The 24,270-nt window shown below is 35.7% G+C and overlaps 1 protein-coding gene across 2 annotated transcripts in view; it reads right to left on the reverse strand.

Moving 5' to 3' along the window:
• Positions 1-24,270, reverse strand: part of AEBP2 (AE binding protein 2) — a gene marked incomplete at both ends in the record, with an annotated part of 54,517 nt that overhangs the window by 12,352 nt on the left and 17,895 nt on the right. For both annotated transcript variants that reach the window (XM_079714635.1, XM_079714634.1), the window contains 3 exons: positions 35-221; positions 15,966-16,073; positions 21,619-21,826. In XM_079714635.1, the coding sequence (XP_079570761.1) occupies positions 35-221; positions 15,966-16,073; positions 21,619-21,826 (503 nt within the window). The remainder of the gene's footprint in view (positions 1-34; positions 222-15,965; positions 16,074-21,618; positions 21,827-24,270) is intronic.

Below are 24,270 nucleotides of genomic sequence, written 5' to 3' on the forward strand. Positions count from 1 at the left end.
TCTAATACACACTGATTTTCAGGGAAACACTTACGTAATGAGCGTCGTCTTTTGTTCTTTAATTTCCTCCTTTTGTTCATTCCAGCTTTAGAAGGAGATTCTTCTTTGGCCTTTGGCTGGCTAGAAACTTTTGAGGAGTTCTGCTGACTGAAGTGCGTGGGTACATGGCGAGCTAGCCCTCCCTGAGAAGCAAAGCTGGCATTGCAGCCACCAACAACACACTAAATAAAAATTAAAAAAATGTCAGGGATGCGGTATAGGATACAAGCAAAATATGAACGAGTGAATATTTCATATTTTCAGAAGTAAATCAGTAACACTACAGAACTAATTCTGGAAAGGATACAGGCTGCACAAAATAATACAGATTAAGCAGTGACAGAGCCTGGAAAATTTCATGACTCCTTAGTTCACTGCTCTTCCCACCATGTGCAAGACAAAAATAGTGGAATCTTCTTCCCAGAAAAATCTGGAGTTTAATCACTTTTCTAAGAGGAGCAGTTAAGTTGTTTTCACATCAAAGAATAAGACAATCGAACAATTACTGGGATTCCTGGATTTTCAAAGTTATTTTTATTTTAAGATATATGCTACTTCAGGGAGTTCCCCAGTGGCCTAGTGGTTATGATTCCGGGCTTTCACTGTCGTGACCCGAGTTCAATCCCTGGTCAGGGAACTGAGATCCCGCAAGCTGCAGAGCCACAAGAAAAAAAAAAAAGATATATGCTACTTCAAAACCTTCATCAGGCTCCCAACTGCTCTACACTGTTGTAACAGACAAGAAAGAAATACAATAATATTGACTTTTAAACTACTGGATCTAGTCACTCACAGAAGACAACGTGTATGCTCAGAGTTGGTCTTATGCAACCCTCTATAAGTTCCATTAAATACTGCCTCCTCAGCCTTCTGTACTTGCAAGACTGAGAAAACAAGAGGTCAACTTAACTACCCAAGTCACCTGGCAGATCTGCTATTCCAACAATGAATGCAGAATGTTTGGATATCACTAAAATTACAATGCTCAAATTAGCTACAGTACAAGTGTGTGGTTTCTAGTTAGATCTTAGAAAATAGTATTTGCAGGTCTCCTAACAAATGAATGTTACTAATTAAAACAAACATTTTCCAAAACGATCCCCAAATAGCAAAATCCACAGCTGGATTGCTGGTGGTCTTCTATTAGTAATTTATTAAAGTTGCTTAGTTTCTGACTTGACAACAAAACTCCAAGTACGCAAATTTGCCACGTATGCTTCTAAATGTATCCATCACATTATTCCCAGGTGGTTCAACTCAATTACATTTTTCTAGATAATACCGCAAAAAATCCACTTGCTTCCAGGCTCTTTCTTTCAATCTAGGTACCTCTACCATTTTAAACTTCTAAAAACACATTACAACCCTCTCTTAGCAGAGATTATAACTTTATTCACAAAATCTCTCTCAATCTGCCCACGTGAAAGGGAGCTCATCCTCTTCTGAGGACACCCTCACACTTTCAGAGCGTAATTAGATAATTTATCCCAACTCATCTTTTCCATGCATTTTGAAGGCAGGAACATACTTTTATGAATATACATATATTACCAGAAGCATCTTGCAAATCACAGGTATTTCTAAATATACTGGCTTATAGATTCTGATAAAAATCAATGCTAAGATATTTCACAGCAAAATCCTTATACAGTGCCATTAATAATTATTCTATTTATTTCAATATACAAGAGACATGTTATGGGCTCTAACTGTACTCAGCATTGCTAACAAAAGGTTAAGAGGCAGAGGAATGACTCAAGATTTTAGTTCAAATACTCATCTATTCCATATTCAGTACTATGTAAGATGACAGAAGTTTAAGGATGATTAAGATACAGTTCTTGCCCTGAAAGTGCTTACATGTGATCAGCAAGACATACATACAAAGCAACAACTTCAAAGGACTATAGTCAGGGGTAAAGAACAGAGTGTTATGGGAACCCTGAAAAGAAGCAATTAGCCATATTCAGTGCTTACCAATTCATTTAATTCTTACAATCCTATCAATAGTCTGATCCTCAGATAGCCTACATCAAGAATATTCAGCTACAGATTCTGACCATGAGAAGTTTAGCATCTAACGGATGCTGAATTCTTAGAATTTAAAAACTTACTACACGTATTTTGAGTACCAGAAAAGAATAATGGTTTTTAAAGTTTGTCTTCTGTAGATTACCACATTGCCACAGAACACCACAGTCTACTACAGAAGGCACTAGACAGATGCTGCTACTTAACATTTTTTTTTTTTTTTTTTTTTTTTTTGCGGTATGCGGGCCTCTCACTGCTGTGGCCCCTCCCGCTGCAGAGCGCAGGCTCCGGACGCGCAGGCTCAGCGGCCATGGCTCACGGGCCCAGCCGCTCCGCGGCATGTGGGATCCTCCCAGACCGGGGCACGAACCCGTGTCCCCTGCATCGGCAGGCGGACTCTCAACCACTGCGCCACCAGGGAAGCCCCTTAACATTTTAAATAAGGCTACTATAAGAAACTGAACTTTTACTTTTATTTAATTTTATTAATTTTTTTGAGGTGAATTTCACAAAACATACCATTTTAAAGTATACAATTCAGTGGTATTCAGTGTATTCACAGTATATAAACAAATACAAGGTTATACAAGGATAGCTCCACATCCTTGCCCAGACTTGTTATTTTCCATTTATTTTATTAAAACCATCCTAGTGAGTATGAAGTGTTATCTCATCGTGGTTTTTATTTGTATTTCCTTAATAACTGTTAATTTTTAATTTAAAAGTCTGATATTCAGTTTAACTACTGAAAAACTTTTAAATATGTTTGGAAAACTTGAGTGTGTGAATCTACTTCTCCAACTGCAAATTTTATGAAATCTAAATACAGATGAAGATGGGGGGGTGTTAAGAGTTTGGGATTAACATATACACACTACTATGTATAAAACAGATAAACAACAAAGCCTACTGTGTAGCAAGGGAACTATATTTAATATCTTGTAATAACCTATAATGGAAAATAATCTGAAAAAGAATATACATACATTTTATATATATGTATGTATAACTGAATCACTTTGCTGTACACTTGTAGCTAATACAACACTGTAAATTAACAACACTTCGATTTTTTTTAAATGGTTAAAAAAATAAAATAAATAAAGATGAATTGTTTAGCACCTGAATTAAGAGTGCTGAAGTAGAACTGCCCTAATGGGTTAGTTTTGCACTGTCCAATACATTTTAGTCATTAGACACATACAGCTACTGAGCACTTAAATTGTGGCTAGTCCAAATTAAAAAGTGTTGTAAGTATAAAATACACACCAAATTTGGAAGATTTAGTACCAAAAAACAGAACATCTTATTAGTTATACTGTATATTGATAAGGTGCTGAAATGATATAATCAGTTAAGTCAAAGATATTACTTAAATTATTTTCACTTGTTTCAATTATTTTTAACACAGCACTGGAAAATTTTAAACAACACGTTTGGGTCACACATATTTCTATTCTACAGTACTGCCATAGACTAAGCCATGCAGTACTTATTTTTCTTTTCAATTTTAGATGTCATCCCTGTATTTCCTAACACCTAACCTAAAAACATACTTTAGGGCTTCCCTGGTGGCGCAGTGGTTAAGAATCTGCCTGCCAACGCGGGGGACACAGGTTCGAGCCCTGGTCCGGGAAGATCCCACATGCTGCAGAGCAGCTAAGCCCGTGCACCACAACTACTGAGCCTGCGCTCTAGAGCCTGCGAGCCACGGCTACTGAGCCTGCGCTCTACAGCCCACAAGCCACAACTACTGAAACCCGTGCGCCTAGAGCCCATGCTCTGCAACAAGAGAAGCCACCGCAATAAGCCCGTACACCACAATGAAGAGTAGCCCCCGCTCACCGCAACTAGAGAAAGCCCACGTGCAGCAACGAAGACCCAACGCAGCCAAAAATAAATAAATAAAATAAATAAATTTTTTAAAATAAATAAAAACATACTTTAAATAAGCATAATTTGTGTCCCATGTGTCAGATACTTCAAGGAATACAGTATAAATAAAACAGTCTTTGCCCTTGGATTCCCAGTTTAGTACTGGTTATTCAAAAAAATTTGTTGAGAAACTCCACATTTCAAATTTTAGAACTGCTTGCTACGTAACTACATTTAAAGCAGCAATGATAATAACAGTTCAGATCCAAGTCCTCAGGTTTAAATTGAAAGGGATTTTGTGATATGAATCCATCCAGGATTATCCTTAATTACAAGGGCCCAAATAGGTTAACAGATTCATTTTGTCCTGGGTTCCTTCAAAACTGCAAAGAATAAGCCCTGGTAGTATCTAGAAGTGAGAGAGTAAATATTGCAAGTTTATTTTAAACAGCGATGATTCAATGCTCAGGACATAAAATCAATAATGAGAATTCTAATAGAAAATTGTTTTATCTTTGATTTTGATTATTCATCAGTCAAGAATCAGAAACAAATCTAAAAAAGAAAATATAGAAAGTACAATGAGAATTCAGAATGAGAGAAAAAGAGTACTTTTAATGAAAAGAAATCCAACAGAATCACACACCTTTCACTAAAATACAAATTCTTTTACCTTAATAGAGAAAGTAATTTTAAGCATCATCTAATCAATATTCCACTCATTTAGTGTTTATCCCACAGAACAAGGTGAGAGACAAATCTGCTGCCTCAAATGGTCTTAGTACCTTAGTGCCTTCACTCCTCTTAACACAAGCATTTCATGGTGCTGACTGATTTTACTGTTCAAATATTCAATGTTTCACCCACACATACAACAATGACTACTGAACTCAAGCTACCATACATGGTGCTCTGATTAAAAAAAAAAAAAAAGCCTGTTTCAACAATCAGGGAAAAAACTGGTTGTTGGACATTGAGTGTTTTAAATGTTCTGTCTCCCAAATCCACTGAAACATTCAATATGTCAGCTACTCTTGTGGGCAAGTAGCTGTTATAAAATTTGACACGTGGAATGACAGTTTTTTCAAACAGATTTGTTCGAATGAAGCAACACTAAGACTGTCTTTGCTAGTACAAAGACTGTCTTATTCATACTCATATTCCTGTTAAGTAGTATGAAAATCTACAAGGGGCGACTGAAACATAGAGCAGAAACCACCAGTTTCACAGAAGATATGGTAGTATTTATTAGCAGGTAATCTAAAGGAAAACAAAAATTCCAGGTAGAAACATTGGTTTCTGAGTTTTGACAAATGTACCACAGAATGCGAGATGATAAGATCGGGGGGAAAAAACTGGGTGAAGGTACATGGGTACCCTCTGTACCATCTTTGCAACCTTTCCGTAACTCTAAAATCTTTCCAAAACAAAAAGCTTTTAAGATTCTCAGGTAGAAAGCACAGCCTATACAAAACCACAATGAGGGCAAAATGTGACCCATTTGAGATCTACAAGTAATATAGTACGGCTGGAACACAATTTCCTATGAAGGTAAAGTAAGGGAATGAATGAGAGTAGAGAAGCAGGTAAATATGAGATATGATATTACACATCATGCTAAGAAATAGATTTTAATTTAGAGAGGAGTTATCAAGGATTTCAAATAGTAATAACTAAGTGAACCTTAGAAGAACTGGGAATAATAGAGTGAGAAGTAGTAATAATATTCAAAATACACTGAGAGGCAAGCAAATCGATAGGATTTGCTAATGCATGGTGGGGTGGGGTGGTACAGGAAAAGTTAAGAGAGGGCTTCCCTGGTGGCGCAGTGGTTGAGAGTCCGCCCGCCGATGCAGGGGACGCGGGTTCATGCCCCGGTCCAGGAAGATCCCACATGCCGCAGAGCGGCTAGGCCCGTGAGCCATGGCTGCTGAGCCTGCGTGTCCAGAGACTGTGCTCCGCAACGGGAGAGGCCACAGCAGTGAGAGGCCCGCGTACCGCAAAAAAAAACAAAAAAAAACAAACAAAAACAAACAAACAAAAAAAAAAAGTTAAGAGAAGAATCAAGAATATTTCAGGGCTCTTAAAGTCAGGGTAACTGGATGGAAGATCTTACTATTTACGGAGTCTAAAATAGAACCACGTTTGAAATGGAAAACCAAGATTTTGTACATGTTAAGTTCAAAATGCCCTATTAGACATCCAAGCTGAATATTCTATTCTGGAATCCAAGAGGGGAAGTCAGGGCTAGAGGTAACCTGGGAGTAATCAGAGTATACAAAGTATTTAAAACCAAAGAACTAGATAAAATAAGAACCCCTAGGGTGAGAATTTTTGACAGCACTCTCCAACATTTAGAAGTCAGGCAGAACAGAGGTCAGCAAAGCAGACTGGGAAGAAGCAGCCCCTGAGTTTGGGTGGGGAGGAACAACAGGCGAGTGTGACATCAAGGAGGCCCAGAGAAGGGCTTCCCTGGTGGCGCAGTGGTTGAGAGTCCGCCTGCCGATGCAGGGGACACGGGTTCGTGCCCCGGTCTGGGAAGATCCCACATGCCGCACCGCTGAGCCTGCGCGTCCGGAGCCTGTGCTCCGCAACGGGAGAGGCCACAACAGTGAGAGGCCCACGTACTGCAAAAAAAAAAAAAAAAAAGAGGAGGCCCAGAGAAGAAAGAGTAGAAACAAGATCCCATATGCAACATGCACATAGTAAACACAGCATACATCTTTCTGCCCCTGTGCCTTTTTTCCTCCTTTCAACGAGCACTGAATTGGTAACCTCATTTACCACAGAAATATTGCTTAGTTATCAGCTTTTATAACTAACAAAGTTCACCTAGTGTTATAATAAGCGGTATTTCTCTTACAGGTCCCCCCCCATAAGAGAAATATCTTGTACAGAAGTTCTTAAGCCTGGGTACACATCCAAATCACCAGAAAGATTTCTTTAAATATAGCAATGACTGGCAGCACATCCCAGAGATTCTAATTTAATTGGTCATGGGTGCAACTGAGGCACCAGAATTTGCATACTGAGTGGCACAGCTCGTATAGTAAAAAAAGAACTACCTCTTGATTCTTACCAGATTTCCAAAGAATGAGATCCCTACCATTCTCAACAGTGACCAATGGGTTTTTCATTTCTGGAGGGAAGAGGAATCACCTTTTGTTTTTCAGTATCATCATGTTCACTGCAGCTATCTTCCTTATTTTACTCAAACTGTACCATCTTTGGTCAGTGGGAGCCTCCTAAAAACTGTCTGCCAAGGCTAGGGAACGTGAGAGCTTCAAATACACAGACACACAGAGACATACAAAAAGGTAAAGGAGAATTAAAGCTAGAACAGGGTGCTTAAAGCTTTGTGTTATTACAGAGAATGTCTGTTAAAAAGCAGAAGATTCTCACCAAAAAAATATATATATATACATATATATAATTTAAAAATATACATAATAAATATATATATAATTTTAAAATGTATTTTATACATATATCTGTGAGGTGATGGATGTATTAATTAACTAGATGGAGGGAATACTTTCACAATTGACTAATGCATATCAAATCATCACGATGTACACTTTAAGTATCTTACAATTTTATTTGTCAATTATACCTCAACAAAACTGGGGGGGAAAAGCAAAAGATATATATATTTTTTTGCGGTACGCGGGCCTCTCACTGTTGTGACCTCTCCCGTTGTGGAGCACAGGCTCCGGACGCACAGGCTCCGCAGCATGTGGGATCTTCCCAGACCGGGGCACGAACCCATGTCCCCTGCATCGGCAGACGGACTCTCAACCACTGCGCCACCAGGGAAGCCCCAAGATTTTAAATTATCAGTATCGACTAACATTATAAAACAGGTTACAAAGGAACTGAAGAAGGAAATTATTGCATCACCCATCGCAGTGAATGATGTATTATTAGCATCACGACGTCCTGTAAAAATGACCAGAACTTGCCTGTGTGCACAACTGCAAGCCACCCACAGTAATAAAGATATAATAGTTTAAGTCTGGTTTGATAAAATTTCTTTCTTCTTCATCGACAATTTAGGCTAGGTTCTTGATTCCAAAACACCTAAAAAGATTGTCTATTTCATGTATAAGGCCTGAAAGAAAATCTGAGTTTTTCAAGCAATACTCTATCACAATAAGAAGTCATTCAGATATGTCACTATTTTGAACGAAGCCAATCATGTTGAGCTGCTGGAGACCAGTTGCTGAGGAAAACTTGCAATAAATTCATTAACCCATGACAACTAAGTGACTACAAGTACTGTGTTCAAAGTAAAGAGAAATACTAGAGTAGGGGAGAAACATGTAGGAAGAAAAAAAAAAACTATGGAGCCTATCTGAAAAGTACAACTATGTAATTTCTAACATACTACACAAATTTGTCCAGACAAGCCACTGGCACACTGGCAAAAAAGGAAATCAGAACAATCACCAAACATGCTGTGTATGACTAATGTTTATTTTCTTACGTTAAGTAAAATATTTCTGAGCATGGTGAGTTGAAGCCAATTAGCCATGATAAAGCTTAATACCAAATAAGAAGAATCAAAATCACATAAAAAAAAAAGACCAGAGAATAGTTGAAAGAATTACAAAATCCTAGTCCTATAAACACATGTAATGTTTTCCAAACCTTTAATAATAAAAGGTTTCACTACATTTAACAAAATGGCAGCAGCAACTCCCCCTCACGCAAACTCTGAATGCACATACAAAGCAAGGGTATATACACAAGACAAAGTGAATATGCGGAGAAGCTGGGGCGGAAGGTGCTTATCTAGGAATAATCTTTGCACTTTAATTATAAAGGATAAACATTATTAAAAGAAAAAACTATATTTACATTTTAGGAGTATGTTTGATTTTACAAAACTAAAATTTCATAACGAGCTGACAAGATCGATTATTTTCATATGACATTAACTTCTTCTCAAGCACAAAACAAACAAGTTTAAGAAACATAAAATGTAACTTAAACCTAAATGACACATCCATGACTCATTTATTTCCCACGTCAACTCAATTAGGTCTTACAGACTTCCAGTTTCTAGCCTTTGCCATTACCAACACTCCAATGGACTTTTACCATCTGAATCTTTAGACAGTTGCTCCAGAAGCCACATGAGCAAAAATTGATACATAAAAATCTGTATTAGATGAACATCAAAATGATAGTCACGTATTATAAGCCAAAGAATAACACAGGGCTTCCCTGGTAGCGCAGTGGTTAAGAATCCGCCTGCCAGTGCAGGGGACACATGTTCGAGCCCTGGTCCAGGAAGGTCCCACATGCCGCGGAGCAACTAAGCCCGTGCGCCACAACTAGTAAGCTTGCACTCTAGAGCCTGCAAGCCACAACTACTGAGCCCTCATGCCACAACTACTGAAGCCCGTGTGCCTAGAGCCCATGCTCTGCAACTAGAGAAGCCACCACAATGAGAAGCCTGCGCACTGCAACGAAGAGTAGCCCCTGCTCGCCGCAACTAGAGAAAACCCGCGTGCAGCAACAAAGACCCAACGCAGCCAAAAATTTAATAAATTTATTTTTAAAAAAAGAATAACATAATACATGAGCCATTCTGTAGATAGATGATTGACTGATAGAATAAAGAGCAGAAAGCGCTGAAAGAAGAATATCAACTTATAAACTTAGATGGGAAGAGAGAAAGAAACTCATTTTGTAACCCTCATAGTAATAAATGATTCAGGCAAGAAACATTAATGGATACTAAAACTAGTTCTAATGGGGAACAATATATTCATATAGTTCAAAGTATCTCTGCAAAAATTAATCATTAATTGTAAAGGGACAAATAATAATTTTACGGTAGAGAACCTGGCAAATTCCACCTTAACCAAGTGATGCTAGGTAATTTCATCCATGATGGAACAAACTCTCTCAAGTGTCCCCTGAAGTGATACGGTGACAATTTTATTCTATTTTCACCAAAAATGCATAAACTGAATCTGATCACATCAAACAACCCCCAAGTGGAACATACTACAAAATAAAATGTTTATACTTTTCAAAAATATTAGCACTATAAAAGATAAAGACAGGCTGAGGAAACTGTAAGTTTCAAGGAGTCATGAAAACTAAATGTAATGCATGATTCTCAACTGGATTCTAAACCAAGGGGGGAGAAAAAGGGCTATGAAGGACATTATTGGGACAATTAGTGAAATCTGAATAACTGATGGCATCAATGTTAATTTCTGGAACTTGGTAACTGTACTAAGATTATGTAAATGAATGTACTTGATCTTAGGAAATCACACACACTGAAGTATCTAGGGATATGGCTCCTCTTAAATGGTTCCCCCAAAATAGTGTGTGTGCATGTGTGTGCATGTAGGAAAACAGGGAGGAAAGAAGAGAGAGAGACGGGGGGAGGGAGACAGATGGAGAGGTGGATGATGTACTGATGATGGATGGAAAGACAGAGAAAGCAAATGTGGCAAAATGTTAACTGGTGAATCAGGCTGAAGGGTATACAGGAGTTCTTTACACATACATGTGTGAGAAATATATGGGAGTCCTTGTATCTTTTCTGCAAGTTGAAATTTTTCAAAATTAAAAGTTTAGGGCTTCCCTGGTGGCACAGTGGTTGAGAGTCCACCTGCCGATGCAGGGGACACGGGTTCATGCCCCAGTCCGGGAAGATCCCATATGCCACGGAGCAGCTGGGCCCGTGAGCCATGGCTGCTGAGCCTGTGCTCCGCAACGGGAGAGGCCACAACAGTGAGAGGCCCGCGTACCGCAAAAAAAAAAAAAAAAAAAAAGCTCAAAAAATCTGTGTTTTAGAAAAAGCACCATAAAAAGTCAAGAAAAAGGTCAAAATGGGGAAAATATTTAATTCCTATCACAGGAGGGAAATTTTTTCCTACTTTATAAAAAAGAATAATGAGCTCAAAAAGGATTTCCATTCTAAAAATACAAAATAATTAATACAGGGGAAAAATGATGTGAATATATAGAAAAGTATTTATACTGTATTTACACTGTATGTGCCTACACTGTATATAAGTAGAAATGTGTTACCATATACCGGCAGATTGGTAAAGATAAAATAGAACAACAAGACTCAAGGTTGCTGAGAAACAGGCACTATATTATACACTGCTGGTTAGAATACAAATTGGTATGTTTTTCTGTAGGGGGAATAATACCTTTCAAAAGCAAGCCTAGACATATACCCTTTGACTGAGCAAAATAGCTTCTAGGAATTTATATTAGCTCACATAAGTAGTTTATAAAAATGTGTTAACTGATTATATTGTGGAAAATTGGACCAACAAAATCCATCAAGGAATGATTAAATAAAATATGGTAAACTATTACATAGAAAGATCACACAACCACTAAAAAGTTAATTTATTGACATGAAATGATGTCCAATACAAAACTAAAAAGGTAGGCTAGGGAATTCCTGGTCCAGAAACTAAGATACAGCAAGTCAAGCAACATGCCCCCCCCCAAAAAAAAGGTACAATACATGTAGGTGCAAAATGATCCCATTTATTTCTTTACTTTGTACATATATGTTAAGAAGTCAAATATAATAGATAGATTATAGTTCCACTATCTTCTTATTTAAGCTTTTCAATGTCAAATGTTTTAATATGAAGCAAGCATAACCTTTATAACCCACTTATTTCCATGTGACAGACTGGAGGAAGAAGAGCGAGTCTACCAGGAACTAAGGAAAAGCTTTGCTGGCTGTGAACTCCCAAGGTCTGTCGTAGCCAGGCAACACTAGGCACTACACTAGCCCTTCCTTTCCCTATCCTCCAGCCCTTTTATTTATTCAGGCTTCATTCTAAAGAATTAACAACTTTAAATGTTTTCAGTAAAGACAGTGCGCATTTTAAAAAATTTCTCATCAAGATGATTCTATCAATTATCCCACACACAAACCATCCAACCACAAAGCAGCCACACTGATGTTGTTTAAGATATGAACACAACTGAACTCTCTGGCAAGTGCTTGAAGCCTATGGTAAAAATAAAAGACAAAAAATACAATGCAAACTCCTTATAATAATCGGATTCCAGACTAATAGGTAATAAGAGATAAGAACAGTAATGCAAAGAAAACATTTTGCAACCAATTACTTTTATACTTAATTTCTAGAGAGTCCAAGCTCACTAGTCAGAAATTTTTTTTTACATATTTTCAAATTGCCACCACAAAGTATCACTAAATACATGAAAATACATGTTATTCCCTAAATAGTCCACTCATTATTTTATGCTTCCTTTTCTTTCTTTCAAAAGTACATATTTCTGTAATTAGTGGTGATAGCTGCACAAACCTGTGAATACACTAAAAACTACTTAATTATACACTTGGTAAGTTTTATGATATGTAAATTATTTTACACACACACACACACACACACACACACTTCTGAAATGATCTCCCTATTACCATGAGACAAAACTCAGCTCTGTTAAGATCCTCCTCATCTTCATATAATGAGGGTTGGCAAAGATTTTTTAAATAGAATACAAGAAGCACTAACCATAAAATTGATAAATTAGATTTCATTAAAATTAAAAACTGTTCTTCAAAAGATCTCATTAGGAAAGGTGAAAAGGATAACCAAAGACAGACTGGAAGAAGGCATTTACAATATACATATCTGACAAAGGACTTGTATCCAAAATATATACAAAATTTTATATAATAATAAAAGACAAATCATTCAATAAAATAGAAAAGGGCTTAAATAGGCATTTCACCCAAAAAAGGAAATTCAAATAGCCAAAAGCCCATGAAAATGTGTGCAACATATCATTACTCACCAGGGAAATAAAAATTAAAGCCACAACGGGATAACCCTACACAGACACCAGAATGGCTAAAATTAACAAGATGGCAAATACCAAGATACAGAGCAACTAAAACTCTCATTCACTGCTGGTGGTAATTTAAAGTGATATGACCAATCTGAAAAAGAGTTTGTAGTTGCTAAAGCTAAATATGCCATATTCTATGACTCAGTAATTCCACTCCTAACTATACAATGAAGAGAAATGAAATGAGTACATGTGTGCAATCAGAAGACATGTAGAAGAGTGTGTTTAGGACAGCTTGATTAATAACAGCCAAAGACTAGAAACCCATGAGCAGAAGAATGGATAAAGTATGGTTTATTGGACACTGGAATGCTACACAGCAGTTGTTGTTTTTTTAATGACTGATACCTACAACAAGGACAAATCTCACTGCTATTTTGTTGAGTGAAAAAAAGCCAAACACAAAAGTTCATACAGCTAAGCCAGGATGATAGAAATCGTAACATGGCCTGGGGGAAGGAGTAAAGGATGGAGGGGGATAGACTGGGAAGGGACATTAAGCAACTTGGTTTTACTGAAAATATTCTTCAGCAGAATGGTAGTTACACAGGTGCGTACAAACATACGAAACAAACCTTTGAAGTGCTGAACACTTAAGTGTACTTTACATACTTTATTGTACATTATATCATGTTACAACTAAAAAAATTTTTTCAAAGGGACTTGCCTCAAGCATCATCACATCACCTCCTCTCTATAGCCAACTCCCACTCACCTTCTACTACTGTTTTCCAGCCCCATTCATCACTAATTCATGTTTCCAGAGAACCTTTTGAAGGTCACTATAGTGACCTATAGGGACATTTCACTACTTAAATCTACGTACATCTGTATAAACCTAAAGATGTGAGCTCCCTGAAGGGCAGAGGCCTGCCTTTCCTCCTCACCTTGCTTCCCAAATGCCTAGCACATTGCCATGTACTGCAGACATCAAAAAATGTTTTTTTGATTCAAATGATTCCTATGACTTATAGAACAATGCCTCACTAAATCACACTCCTTAACTTCTGTCTTTTAAAGACATTTTCTTTCCCCCTCTCCAATGGGAATCTTCTCTAGTTTCTAAAAAGAGATCTTGGGGGGGGGGGGCGGAATCCATTTGTACAGGCTGTGAAATTAACCTGAACATCATAATCGACCAGCAACAGAATTGCTGCCTTAAAGAAAAATATATGGAAATACAATGAGAAAGGAAATGATTCTTTTACTTTAGCAACAATAATCTCTTACATGTACTAGCTATATACTGTACAACTCTATGAGGTAACTATTATTACCAGTCACATGTTAGATGGCAAGTTCAAAAAACTGTCCCAGGTCACATACTTCAGGGCCAGGATCTGCAGTATGACTATAGGGAAGACTAGGGGGTTAACATCATAGGACCCACATGCCAACAGAAAGCTCAATGAGACTATTCTAAAAAGAACAAAAAAAAAGAAATCCAAATGGTTAAACGTATGAAAAGACGCCCTACTTCATCAATAATAAAGGAAAAGCAAAACTACATCAGGGGAGCGAATTCCCTAACGGTCCAGGGGTTAGGACCTGGCACTTCCACTGCATGGACCTGGGTTTTGATCCCTGATCAGGGAACTAAGATTCCGCAAGCTATGAGGCGCGGCCAAAAAATAAAAATAAAAAACTACATCAGGATGCAATTTCTCATCTATTAGATGGGCAAAAACACAAAAGTCTGACAACACCCTCTTAGCAAAGCTGTGAAGAAGGCAGACGCTCTAACATTGCTGATGAGGGCACAACCCCTAGAGAGGGCAGTTTGGCAATATTTATCAAAATTACCAATGCTTATATAGCCTTTGATCCAACCACTCACATCATTTTGGGAATTTCTCCTACATATACAATTACACATGTATAAAATGACATATGTTCAAAGATTTATCATTGCAGTACTATTTGCAACAGGAAAAGACTAAAAACAACCCAAGTATCTATACAAGTTTGGTTAAATAAACTGCTACAGCCACACAATGGAATACTATGAAACTGTTAAAAAAGAATATTCTCTATGAACAGATATGAAAAGATCTCTACTAGAAAGTATGTTACAAAAGCAAGGTACACATACATACAATAAAAATGTTAGTAACAGGGGAAACTTGGTATAGGACATACAGTAACTCTCCAGTCTTTGTAATATTTCTGTAAATCTAAAACTGCTCTAAAATAAAAAGCTTATAAAAAATAAGATACAGACAGTATATAGTTTATTAGATTTTGTGTAAAAGGAAGGAGAATGATCCTACATATGTATCTGCTTGTAGTTTCATAAAGAATTCACTACTAACTAAGAACAATGTATTTGGGGGAGCGAAAATAAGGAACAAGAAAGGGAGCAAGATTTCTCAATATAAATTTTTTCTTTATAATTTTTTTAAATTGTTAATGATTGTCTTTTCCAAAAAAATTCAGTAATTTTTAAAAAAACAACTCTACAAGAATTATCTCTTTCTCTAACGAAACCCAAGGGAAGTTTCTGGCACAGTATTTATATACCAGCAGATACTGTGTTAACTTATGAAACTTCTTTAAATACAAACTTTTAATCTCTATGGTATATGCTTTCCATAGTTACAAACCAAAATATTTTAACTTTTAATGAGGAAAGGAAAAATGGTTTTTACAGAAAATTGCTCTTTGTACAGATTTCCCCAAATACATCTATTTGACAGGGTAATTTACAACTGAGCTCAGTAGCATGACCTCAAAACTGAGTGAAAGGAATAAAATCCCTTAATGTTCTACAAATTTATTTTTTCATATAATAATCAGTACTGTTTGCTAATAAAAAGGTTGAAACCTATGACAGTGAGAAAATGTAATTAGAGCACAAGGTATTAACCACAACCAAGCAATTTTAAAGACATACATTCAAGTCACGGATCTGCACACTAGCTGTTTTCAAGACCCTACCTTCATAGTGACTTTTTTCTGGTCTTCAAATTTTAAAAACTGGATTAAATTATCTTTACCTTCATCTATTTTATAAATTCCATGCATCTATGGGAATGTTAAAACAAATGGTTCTTTAAAAAAACTTTTAGAAGGGCAAAAGTATGCCCATTAAAAAACACGTTAACTTGAAGTGAAGAAAAAACTCACATACACTTACTTACCTTAAAAGGTTTGTCTCCACTGTGTGTCAGCATATGCCTCTGTAACCAACTCTGACTGGTTGACGGAGTGTTATATACTTTACAACCTTTCCATAAGCAAACAAATACCTGTTAAAAGAAGAGCCATAATTGTTTTCATCACTTATTTCAACAAGGACTGTTATTCCTTGTAAATTCAAATAAACATGTTGGAAGTCTTCAATTGACAAAGAGACATTTGTTGCACAAGGCAATCAAAATGCTTACTGTAGATAAACTTTCTGAACTTCCAGAATGAGAGGCATAGTTTTAACCCTTCCCCATTAAGGCTGCTGCCCATTCCCTCAATAAGGAACTGATACACCAATCCCAAAGTGCCATTCAGAAGGAAATATACAAAATATTAACAATATAGCCCTAGGAACTAGAACCATGGACCATTATTTACATTTTTTATATTTACTGCATGAGGGAACAAGCATGTATTAATTGTAAATATCAGAAATATATTAAGGTATAAAGAACCAATGAAAATAAATCAAAACAGTCAATTGGTGGACACTGATTCAAAGAATGAGTAAGCAAATTATCCAGTTACAATCTTTCTGCTCTTGATTTCCTATTTTTAAATGTACACTAACACTACTTATGTTTATATTGTTTTACTTATTAAAAATGATTTCCAATTATCTTGCTTATAAAGCAAAATCTAATACAGAATGTTAAAATTAATACAGTTGCAAAAGTAATGTCATGAGATACTTCTATCATCATAATAGATCCACATTCTTGGGTTCAGGCAACTGAGTATGACTGGGTTAACAACTAACAACATAATCTTTTTCCTACCATTGAGGTATCAACTTTTTGACCGATTCTATTTTTATCAAACTGAACACTGAAACTGCTCCCCATCATCAGTAAAAGAAGTATGAATCTACTGTAAGCGCTACCTTCAAAAAACCATATATAGGCTCTGTTCTTTTCTAAGGTTAGAACAATTATAAATACAGCCACACTCTGAAGATTATAATGTACTGCATATAGAACAGAACAAAGATACACACAGGACTGAGGAAACAATCATTAAACAGTAAGTGTAAAATAAAATTTTTTAGAAGTCTAGAAAAACAGTCTAAAGTAACTGAGATCAATTTTTACTCAAAATCATTTTACAACAAGCAACACTGCTACTGCTGTTTGATATGCTTTAAGAATGTTATCGCACATCTTGATTCTACAACAGATTTGCTGGTTTCTTTTAGTTAAGCAGATATTATGTTATAACATTTCCTCCTTGGTACTTAAAATTCCTGACCCTAATACATGTTTATAAAATGATTCCTAAAGTTACCAGAATTAAAAGCTACTTTTTAAATGAATGTAGACAAAAATTTCTTTAGGTAAATTGTAAAACCCACTGCAAAATAATACAATGCAACCTGTAAAAGTCTAATAAGCATGCATAAGGAAAATTCCATTACTATTAGTAAAGTAAAATCAGTCAAATATACTCAAATACAGAGCCAGTAAGCAGTATAATGTACATGCTCAAAGGGAGTGAAAAAAAAGCCTACTTTTACTAATTAGATTCCTTCTGCAGTAAAATGATACAAAAAGATTTTATATTAAATAAGAGAGACACAATCTAAAGTCAGGAAGGGGTTGAATGGATGATCTCACGGTTCCTTTAAGCTCTTAGGAAAAAACTAGCTCAGTTTTTCACAAAATGTGAACATGTACAAGAGAAGCAAATGTCTTTTATATTTATTTTGTCTCAAATCAGTCTGCTCTTTCAAGATCTGTCTAAAATGAAGGCTATAATTTTGTATCCTATAATTTTTAGCCACATTAAATGTGCTAACATTTTCAATTTCCTCTGTTAAAAGGTATTTAATAAACAGAGGACAAAATATTCAATAAACTGTCCAAATACAAGAATAAAATATTTCTCATTTCTTGCAAAAGACATGACCAACTTCATGTTGTGTTCAGGAGATACCAGATTGGCAATCAAAACACAAAGTAACCTCCTAAGATTGATTCCACTTCCTAGCAGCATTCGGATTTAACCATGAGAGTCTAAAAGTATCATTTTAAATAACATAGAGGTAACTCATTCGAGTCTTTGAATAATAATATCCTATTATTGTCCCTCCTCAAAATCTCCCTCTGGCCCTCTTCCCTCAAACACACCAAAGAACATATACAAAAGTAAACTTAATAAAATGACACACGTAAAAGCACCCCTGCAACAAGAAACATAAACAGATTTCTTTCTGGCAACTGTTTTTAAAGTAAGAAATAGTTAAGACAGAAAAAAACAGAACACTAATGGATCTTGCGGAACCATTGAAATCCTACAAGATTAAGTTCCCTGCCTACCAAGACTTACGTGTATATTAAGAGGACACAGGGGTTTGAAATTTGATTAGTAAAACAGCTCAGCCTCGTTTCTGAAATCTAGTCATGCACGGAAATATGAGCCGAAGAACACAATTCTATTTTACTTAACAAAAAAGGTTAAATTTTTCTTGCTTTTTTTTTTAATATAAATTTATTTATTTATGTTTGGCTGCGTTGGGTCTTCGTTGCTGCGTGCAGGCTTTCTCTAATTGCGGTGCGCAGGGGCTACTCTTCGTTGCGGTGCGCAGGCTTCTCATTGCTGTGGCTTCTCTTGTTGCAGAGCACGGGCTCTAGGCACATGGGCTCAGTAGTTGTGGCACACAGGCTTAGTTGCTCCCCGGCATGTGGGATCTTCCCAGACTGGGGTTCAAGCCCGTGTCCCCTGCACTGGCAGCCAGATTCTTAACCACTGCGCCACCAGGGAAGTCCCTTTTTTTATTTTTTAAATACAAGAAAGTACTCTCATGATTCTTTTTAAAAAAGGAATATTCATAAAAGATGTTTAAATGGTAAGTTTAACTTTTAATGTAGAATTAAGTATCCACCCACTTTGAAAGGGTCAGGAAAACCTAAACTCCACCTGATTTCATCCTTCAAATATAAAGTCCACATGACATGGCAACATAAACAGCTTATAGGAAGGTAAAGAAGTTTCTAAGCTGTTATATGACAGTTTTGTTTTTCCCAGGGCCAAGATTAGAGTGGGATGAGAAAAAGAACAGGAATTAATATAGTATTTAGATCTTACTAACATACTGCTCCAGAAAAATTGTCATCTTTCAGTAATTAGAAACATAAAATCCTGCAGAATTACCAATAATTTCCTCATTTGTTTCTGTTCCATTATGACAGTTTAACACTTGGAGTAGAAAGAAGAGAAATAAAAATTCTTTAAAAATGTCATCAAAATCAGCTGTTTTCCACTATACATGAGGTATTTAGAATATTTAGAATAGTCAATTTTATAGAGACAGAAAGTAGAATAGTGGTTACCAGGGGTTAGCGGAAGAGAGGATTAGGGAGTTATTGTCTAATAGGTACAGATTTCAGTTTGCGATAATGAAAAAGTTCCAGAGAATGACAGTAGTGATGACTGCACAACAATGCGATGTACTTAATGCCACTGAACTGTACACTTAAAAACAATTGAAATGATTTCTTTTTAATTTCCCTTCCAAGAGGTCGTTTTAAAAAAAACTGTTCCAACCAACAACTACTCTATTGTAGATGAGATCGGGCGCGTTCAGGGTGGTACGGCCGGCCTAGACACAACTATTCTATTTTTAAAGCACAAACTAGATAAAGATTTCCTGTCTTATCTAGCAGTATCAAGTTTTCAAATTCTCATTCACACTTTCATTCTGAAAGCTTAAGTCTAGATATCAAAGACTGATATGTAGAAATAAATGGAAACTATTTTCTTCATTTAGCTGATCCTTTACGCTGTAGTTTAGCAACTAGTGTCCTTCAAAGATCAGGAGATCTTTCTGAAGTCAAAATAGCATTACTCTTAAAATTAGCCAGAAAATCTTATTATTTGTAATAAAGTAATTTTATGAATAAGCATTCAAGAAATGACATGGGGGAGGGGGTTTCCATTTCAGCAAGTTTACAGTTACTGTAGAGATACCACAACTTCATGCCTAGCTCTGTAATATCAGTAAGACACGTGCAGGTGCAGGGATTACATGATACATTCAGACTGTTAACTCCATTTTTTTCTTCAAATCTGTAAAAGGCAGAAAACATTCTCCTAAAGGCTGTGTGCCAACTCAACTTGTAGGATCAAGACTTAGAAATGTGAAATTCTCCTATACCTCCTAAGAGATCGCCTACATAGCTTGGGATCCTATATGCAGTTGCTAAGTCAAGTGACTAAAAAGCATCATTCCATGGTTCAGAAGACTACCTTAGTGATATATACCAAGTGACAAGAAGCACTGGCTCACAAAAGGCAACTCTGTAATAACCGAGAAACCAACTTAGTTAAGATAGTTTCACTAAAAATCTGAGATATATATATATATATATATATATATATATATATATATATCTGCTCTTATATATATATGGGGGAAATATATATATGGGGGAAATAAAGACTGTTACCAACGGAGCTTAACCACTGAGCTGGGTGGGTTATGCAGTGAAAATACCATATGATGGGCACAGTTCATTAATACACGCTTTGGTGTCTACCCAGACCCCGTATACGTTAAATCTAATAATATGACAAATGTTTACTTATCAAGTAACTAAAAGATTGCTGAAACATTATAACATATTGTGATAACAGCAAATATCTCTTAAAAGAAATTTCAAATGCAACATCATTGGTAAAAACGTGAGGAGTGCCTGTTACGGTTGCGTGTTTTAAAAAAAAAAGATCAGTAATACAATCTAAATATCAATACCACCATGGAAACAGTTACCCACTTACTTAAACCAAGAAGATTTTAACCATTTTAGTATCAGTATATCTCAAAAGTGATGGCACACTGACAGGCAATGTGTGCCCTAATAAATTATCTGTACTTACAATGTGACATTAATTTCTGGAAAACATACTAAGTATGGTTAACTATTCAAGACATAAACCTAGATAAAGTTTAAAAAAAATTATAATATTATCAATTTTATAAATATTTTGGTCCATTACACTGTGACTCACCTAATTTGCTTTAGCTCTTTATTTACTATTCAATAAAAAGTATATGAACTGACACAACTAAATGGATTCCTGAAAGAATACAGGTCAATACTAAGCCAGCTCTGACAAGACCTGGGAAAGATGATCAATTATTACAAATAATGAGTACAGACTGTCATTTAACAGGGCTGTTTATACTAATCCTGGTACCAATAGTTTCTCTAGTTAATTTCAGCATCAGGGATAACTTAAGACCACTCTAACAACAGAAGTCCCAAACAGTGCCAATTCCTAAATCTCCTCAACTCAAAACAACAGAAGCTTAAAATACAGAGTATTCATTTACAATACTCCCACTGTATTGCAGAAAGTCTAATTTCTTCAAAGTAATATACCTAAGAGCAAATTAAAATCCAACACATAATATGTTCTATTTAATTTGATTCCATCAAATATGTGGGAAGTAAATAAAAGGGGGAAAAAAACATTTGAAAAAAATAAACCCTGTGTAAAAGCAATCCCAAATTACTTTGAAAAAAAAAAAAAGCCTAACTAGCAATTATAAATTAATAAAACTAATGAAAACAGGGAGTGAAAAAAAGAAATGACAAAACCAACCCCTCCTCGCTGACCATCTACATGTATGGAACGGATGTGATCTGCCAGATCTGGACTAGAGTTGAAGGAAGCCTGGCACTGGTCCCAACAACAATTATAGGCAATATTTTTGCTTGAAGAAGTAGTGCTTCCTTGTCCATTCATCATTGCTGGAGTTGAACGCCCACTGGAAATTGTGCTGTCTACATCCATTATAGTACTGCTTATGCTACAAAAGAAGAAAAAAGGCTGTGTTATTCCTAGAAATTCACTAACATGAATATGATCTTATAAATAATTAAGATTACCACTTGACATTCTGCCCCATAAAGCATACTAACCATATTTTCCATTAGAAAACAACACTGCTTTAAAATTATTTAGTTTCAAATAATTATTCTCTGAAACTAAATTTCAAATAAATATTATTTGCAATAAAGTGCAAATCAAGGCAAGGAAAACAACACTGCTTTAAAATTATTTAGTTTCAAATAATTATTCTCTGAAACTAAATTTCAAATAAATATTACTTGCAATAAAGTGCAAATCAAGGCAAGAAAAGCTAGTTCCTCAAAACCAGATACGGGATAATTTGAGCAACTTTTGGCAGACATGAAGTCCCCAACACCATACCCTACTGAAAATAAACCAAACCAAACCACACACACAGAGCTCATCACATTTCATCCCTTCCACAGTTCTAAGAGGCATGATAAAGTAATAAAGTATAGATTCCAACTGCAAATAATTCAGAATCAAAAGATTATCTTTACAGTTTGGCAAATCACTTGTTGATCTGAAATCTTTTCTTCCATTCACTAATCTGAGAATACAACTGCTATCACATCCTACCTCTTTCCATCTCAAAGAAGTTGGGAAATTTTGCTGTATTTTCCCTTCTTAATAATAGGCAGAAGAGAGAAATCTGAGTGCAATAAAAGTTTCTCTGATTTTACCAAAGTCTAAATAAGAAGTACTTTCCTGGCCCTCACTTTTTTTTTTTTAACTCCTACGCACCAAAAAGACTGAAAATGCCAATCAATCCCTTTAACTTTTAATTTACTAAACAAAGTATTACATGTTAGTAGTTCTTTTATTTACTAAAAAATTATTATATTAGTAATAAAAGTAATAAATAAAAGTAATTGAGTAATTTTGAATGTTCAAAATTTCACATCATAATAAAATGTAATACACTTTGCCTTCATCTTAAAAGCAATTCACTTTCTAATTCTCTTTTTTCAGTATCTTCTCCATAGAGAAATTACATGGACATGGCATCAATCACAGAAGGACCAACAGTAAGAATGCTTCAGACTAAATCCATTAAAAGCTATATAACTGCTTGTAATTTAAGTACCAATAAATTATAAAATTGATATTAACTTTTAAGGGGTATGCTTCCCTACTCCCAAGCTTTTATTATAAAAAATTTCAAAAACACAGAAAAATATATCTAAACCTGAACTCAGATAGAGACAACAAGCTACTGGTTACCAGTAGGGAGGCAGGAAGTGGAGAGGAGCAAAGACAAGGGCAGGGGGTTAAGAGGTGCCAACTACTATATATAACAGAAATAAGCTAGGATAAACAAGGATATACTGTACAACACAGGGAATACTGCCAATATTTTATAATAACTAGTAAATGGAATATAACCTTTAAAAGTTCTCAATCACTACGCTGTACACCTGAAAATGTATATAATATTGTACCATCAACTATATCTTAATAAAAATAATTAAATCTGAACTCAACAATTAACACTTTGTCCTATTTTTTGTTTTTCCGTTTTTGGGGGGTTTTTTGGCCATGCTGCGTGGCATGCGGGATCTTAGCTCCCCAACCAGGGATCGAACCCTCACCCCCTGCATTGGAAGTGCAGAGTGTTAACCAATGGACCACCAGGGAAGTCCCTGCCCTGTTTGCTATATTGCTATAATTTGTTTTTCTCAATCATCTGCAGGTTGCAAACATAATACTTCAACCACAATTATTTCAGCACATGCCTTCTAAAAATAAGAACATTCACCTGTAATCACTACAACCTTATTTGTTCACACCCAAGAATTAAACTGAACTTTTAAAATAAGCTTAATAATGACTTGTGTCTAACATCAAATGCACCCATTTTACAAAGATAACGAAAATGTTTTTGTAGGATGCTTCAGATGTGAAAAATGTCTCAGATTTCCCTTTGAAGGATATTCACGTATTTAAGTCCATCTGGGTAACTATCTACCAGTCAATACATAGATTCTAAATTGCAACTTCAAAACTTCATTCTAAAACTCTGTAGTCTCAAGAAAACTCTCCAATTTGAATCAATTCTTGAATATCTGAAAATCTGCTTATATACTGTTTGTTTCTGCAAGAATAAACTGTAAGTACGGTATATACTGAAATACAAGTTTTTACTTCAGCACTAGAAATTTCAAGTCTCATGAGGCCCTTATCTGCCAAATGGTTACCTATTTTCCTTATCACTTGCTTCATATATTCTAAAACATTTTAACTGTAAAGTTCATACTTTCGTAAACCATACTGATTAACCCCAAAGGCAAACAAAATATTAACAATTTTAAGTGCAATATTCTCTACGTGCAGTATTATTCACTTGAAAAACAGTACTTCATGTGGATATGCATCCTCATAAAAGGAGAACATAATGCA

Source organism: Hyperoodon ampullatus, assembly GCF_949752795.1.
Source record: "Hyperoodon ampullatus genome assembly, chromosome: 11".
Classification (NCBI taxonomy): domain Eukaryota; kingdom Metazoa; phylum Chordata; class Mammalia; order Artiodactyla; family Ziphiidae; genus Hyperoodon; species Hyperoodon ampullatus.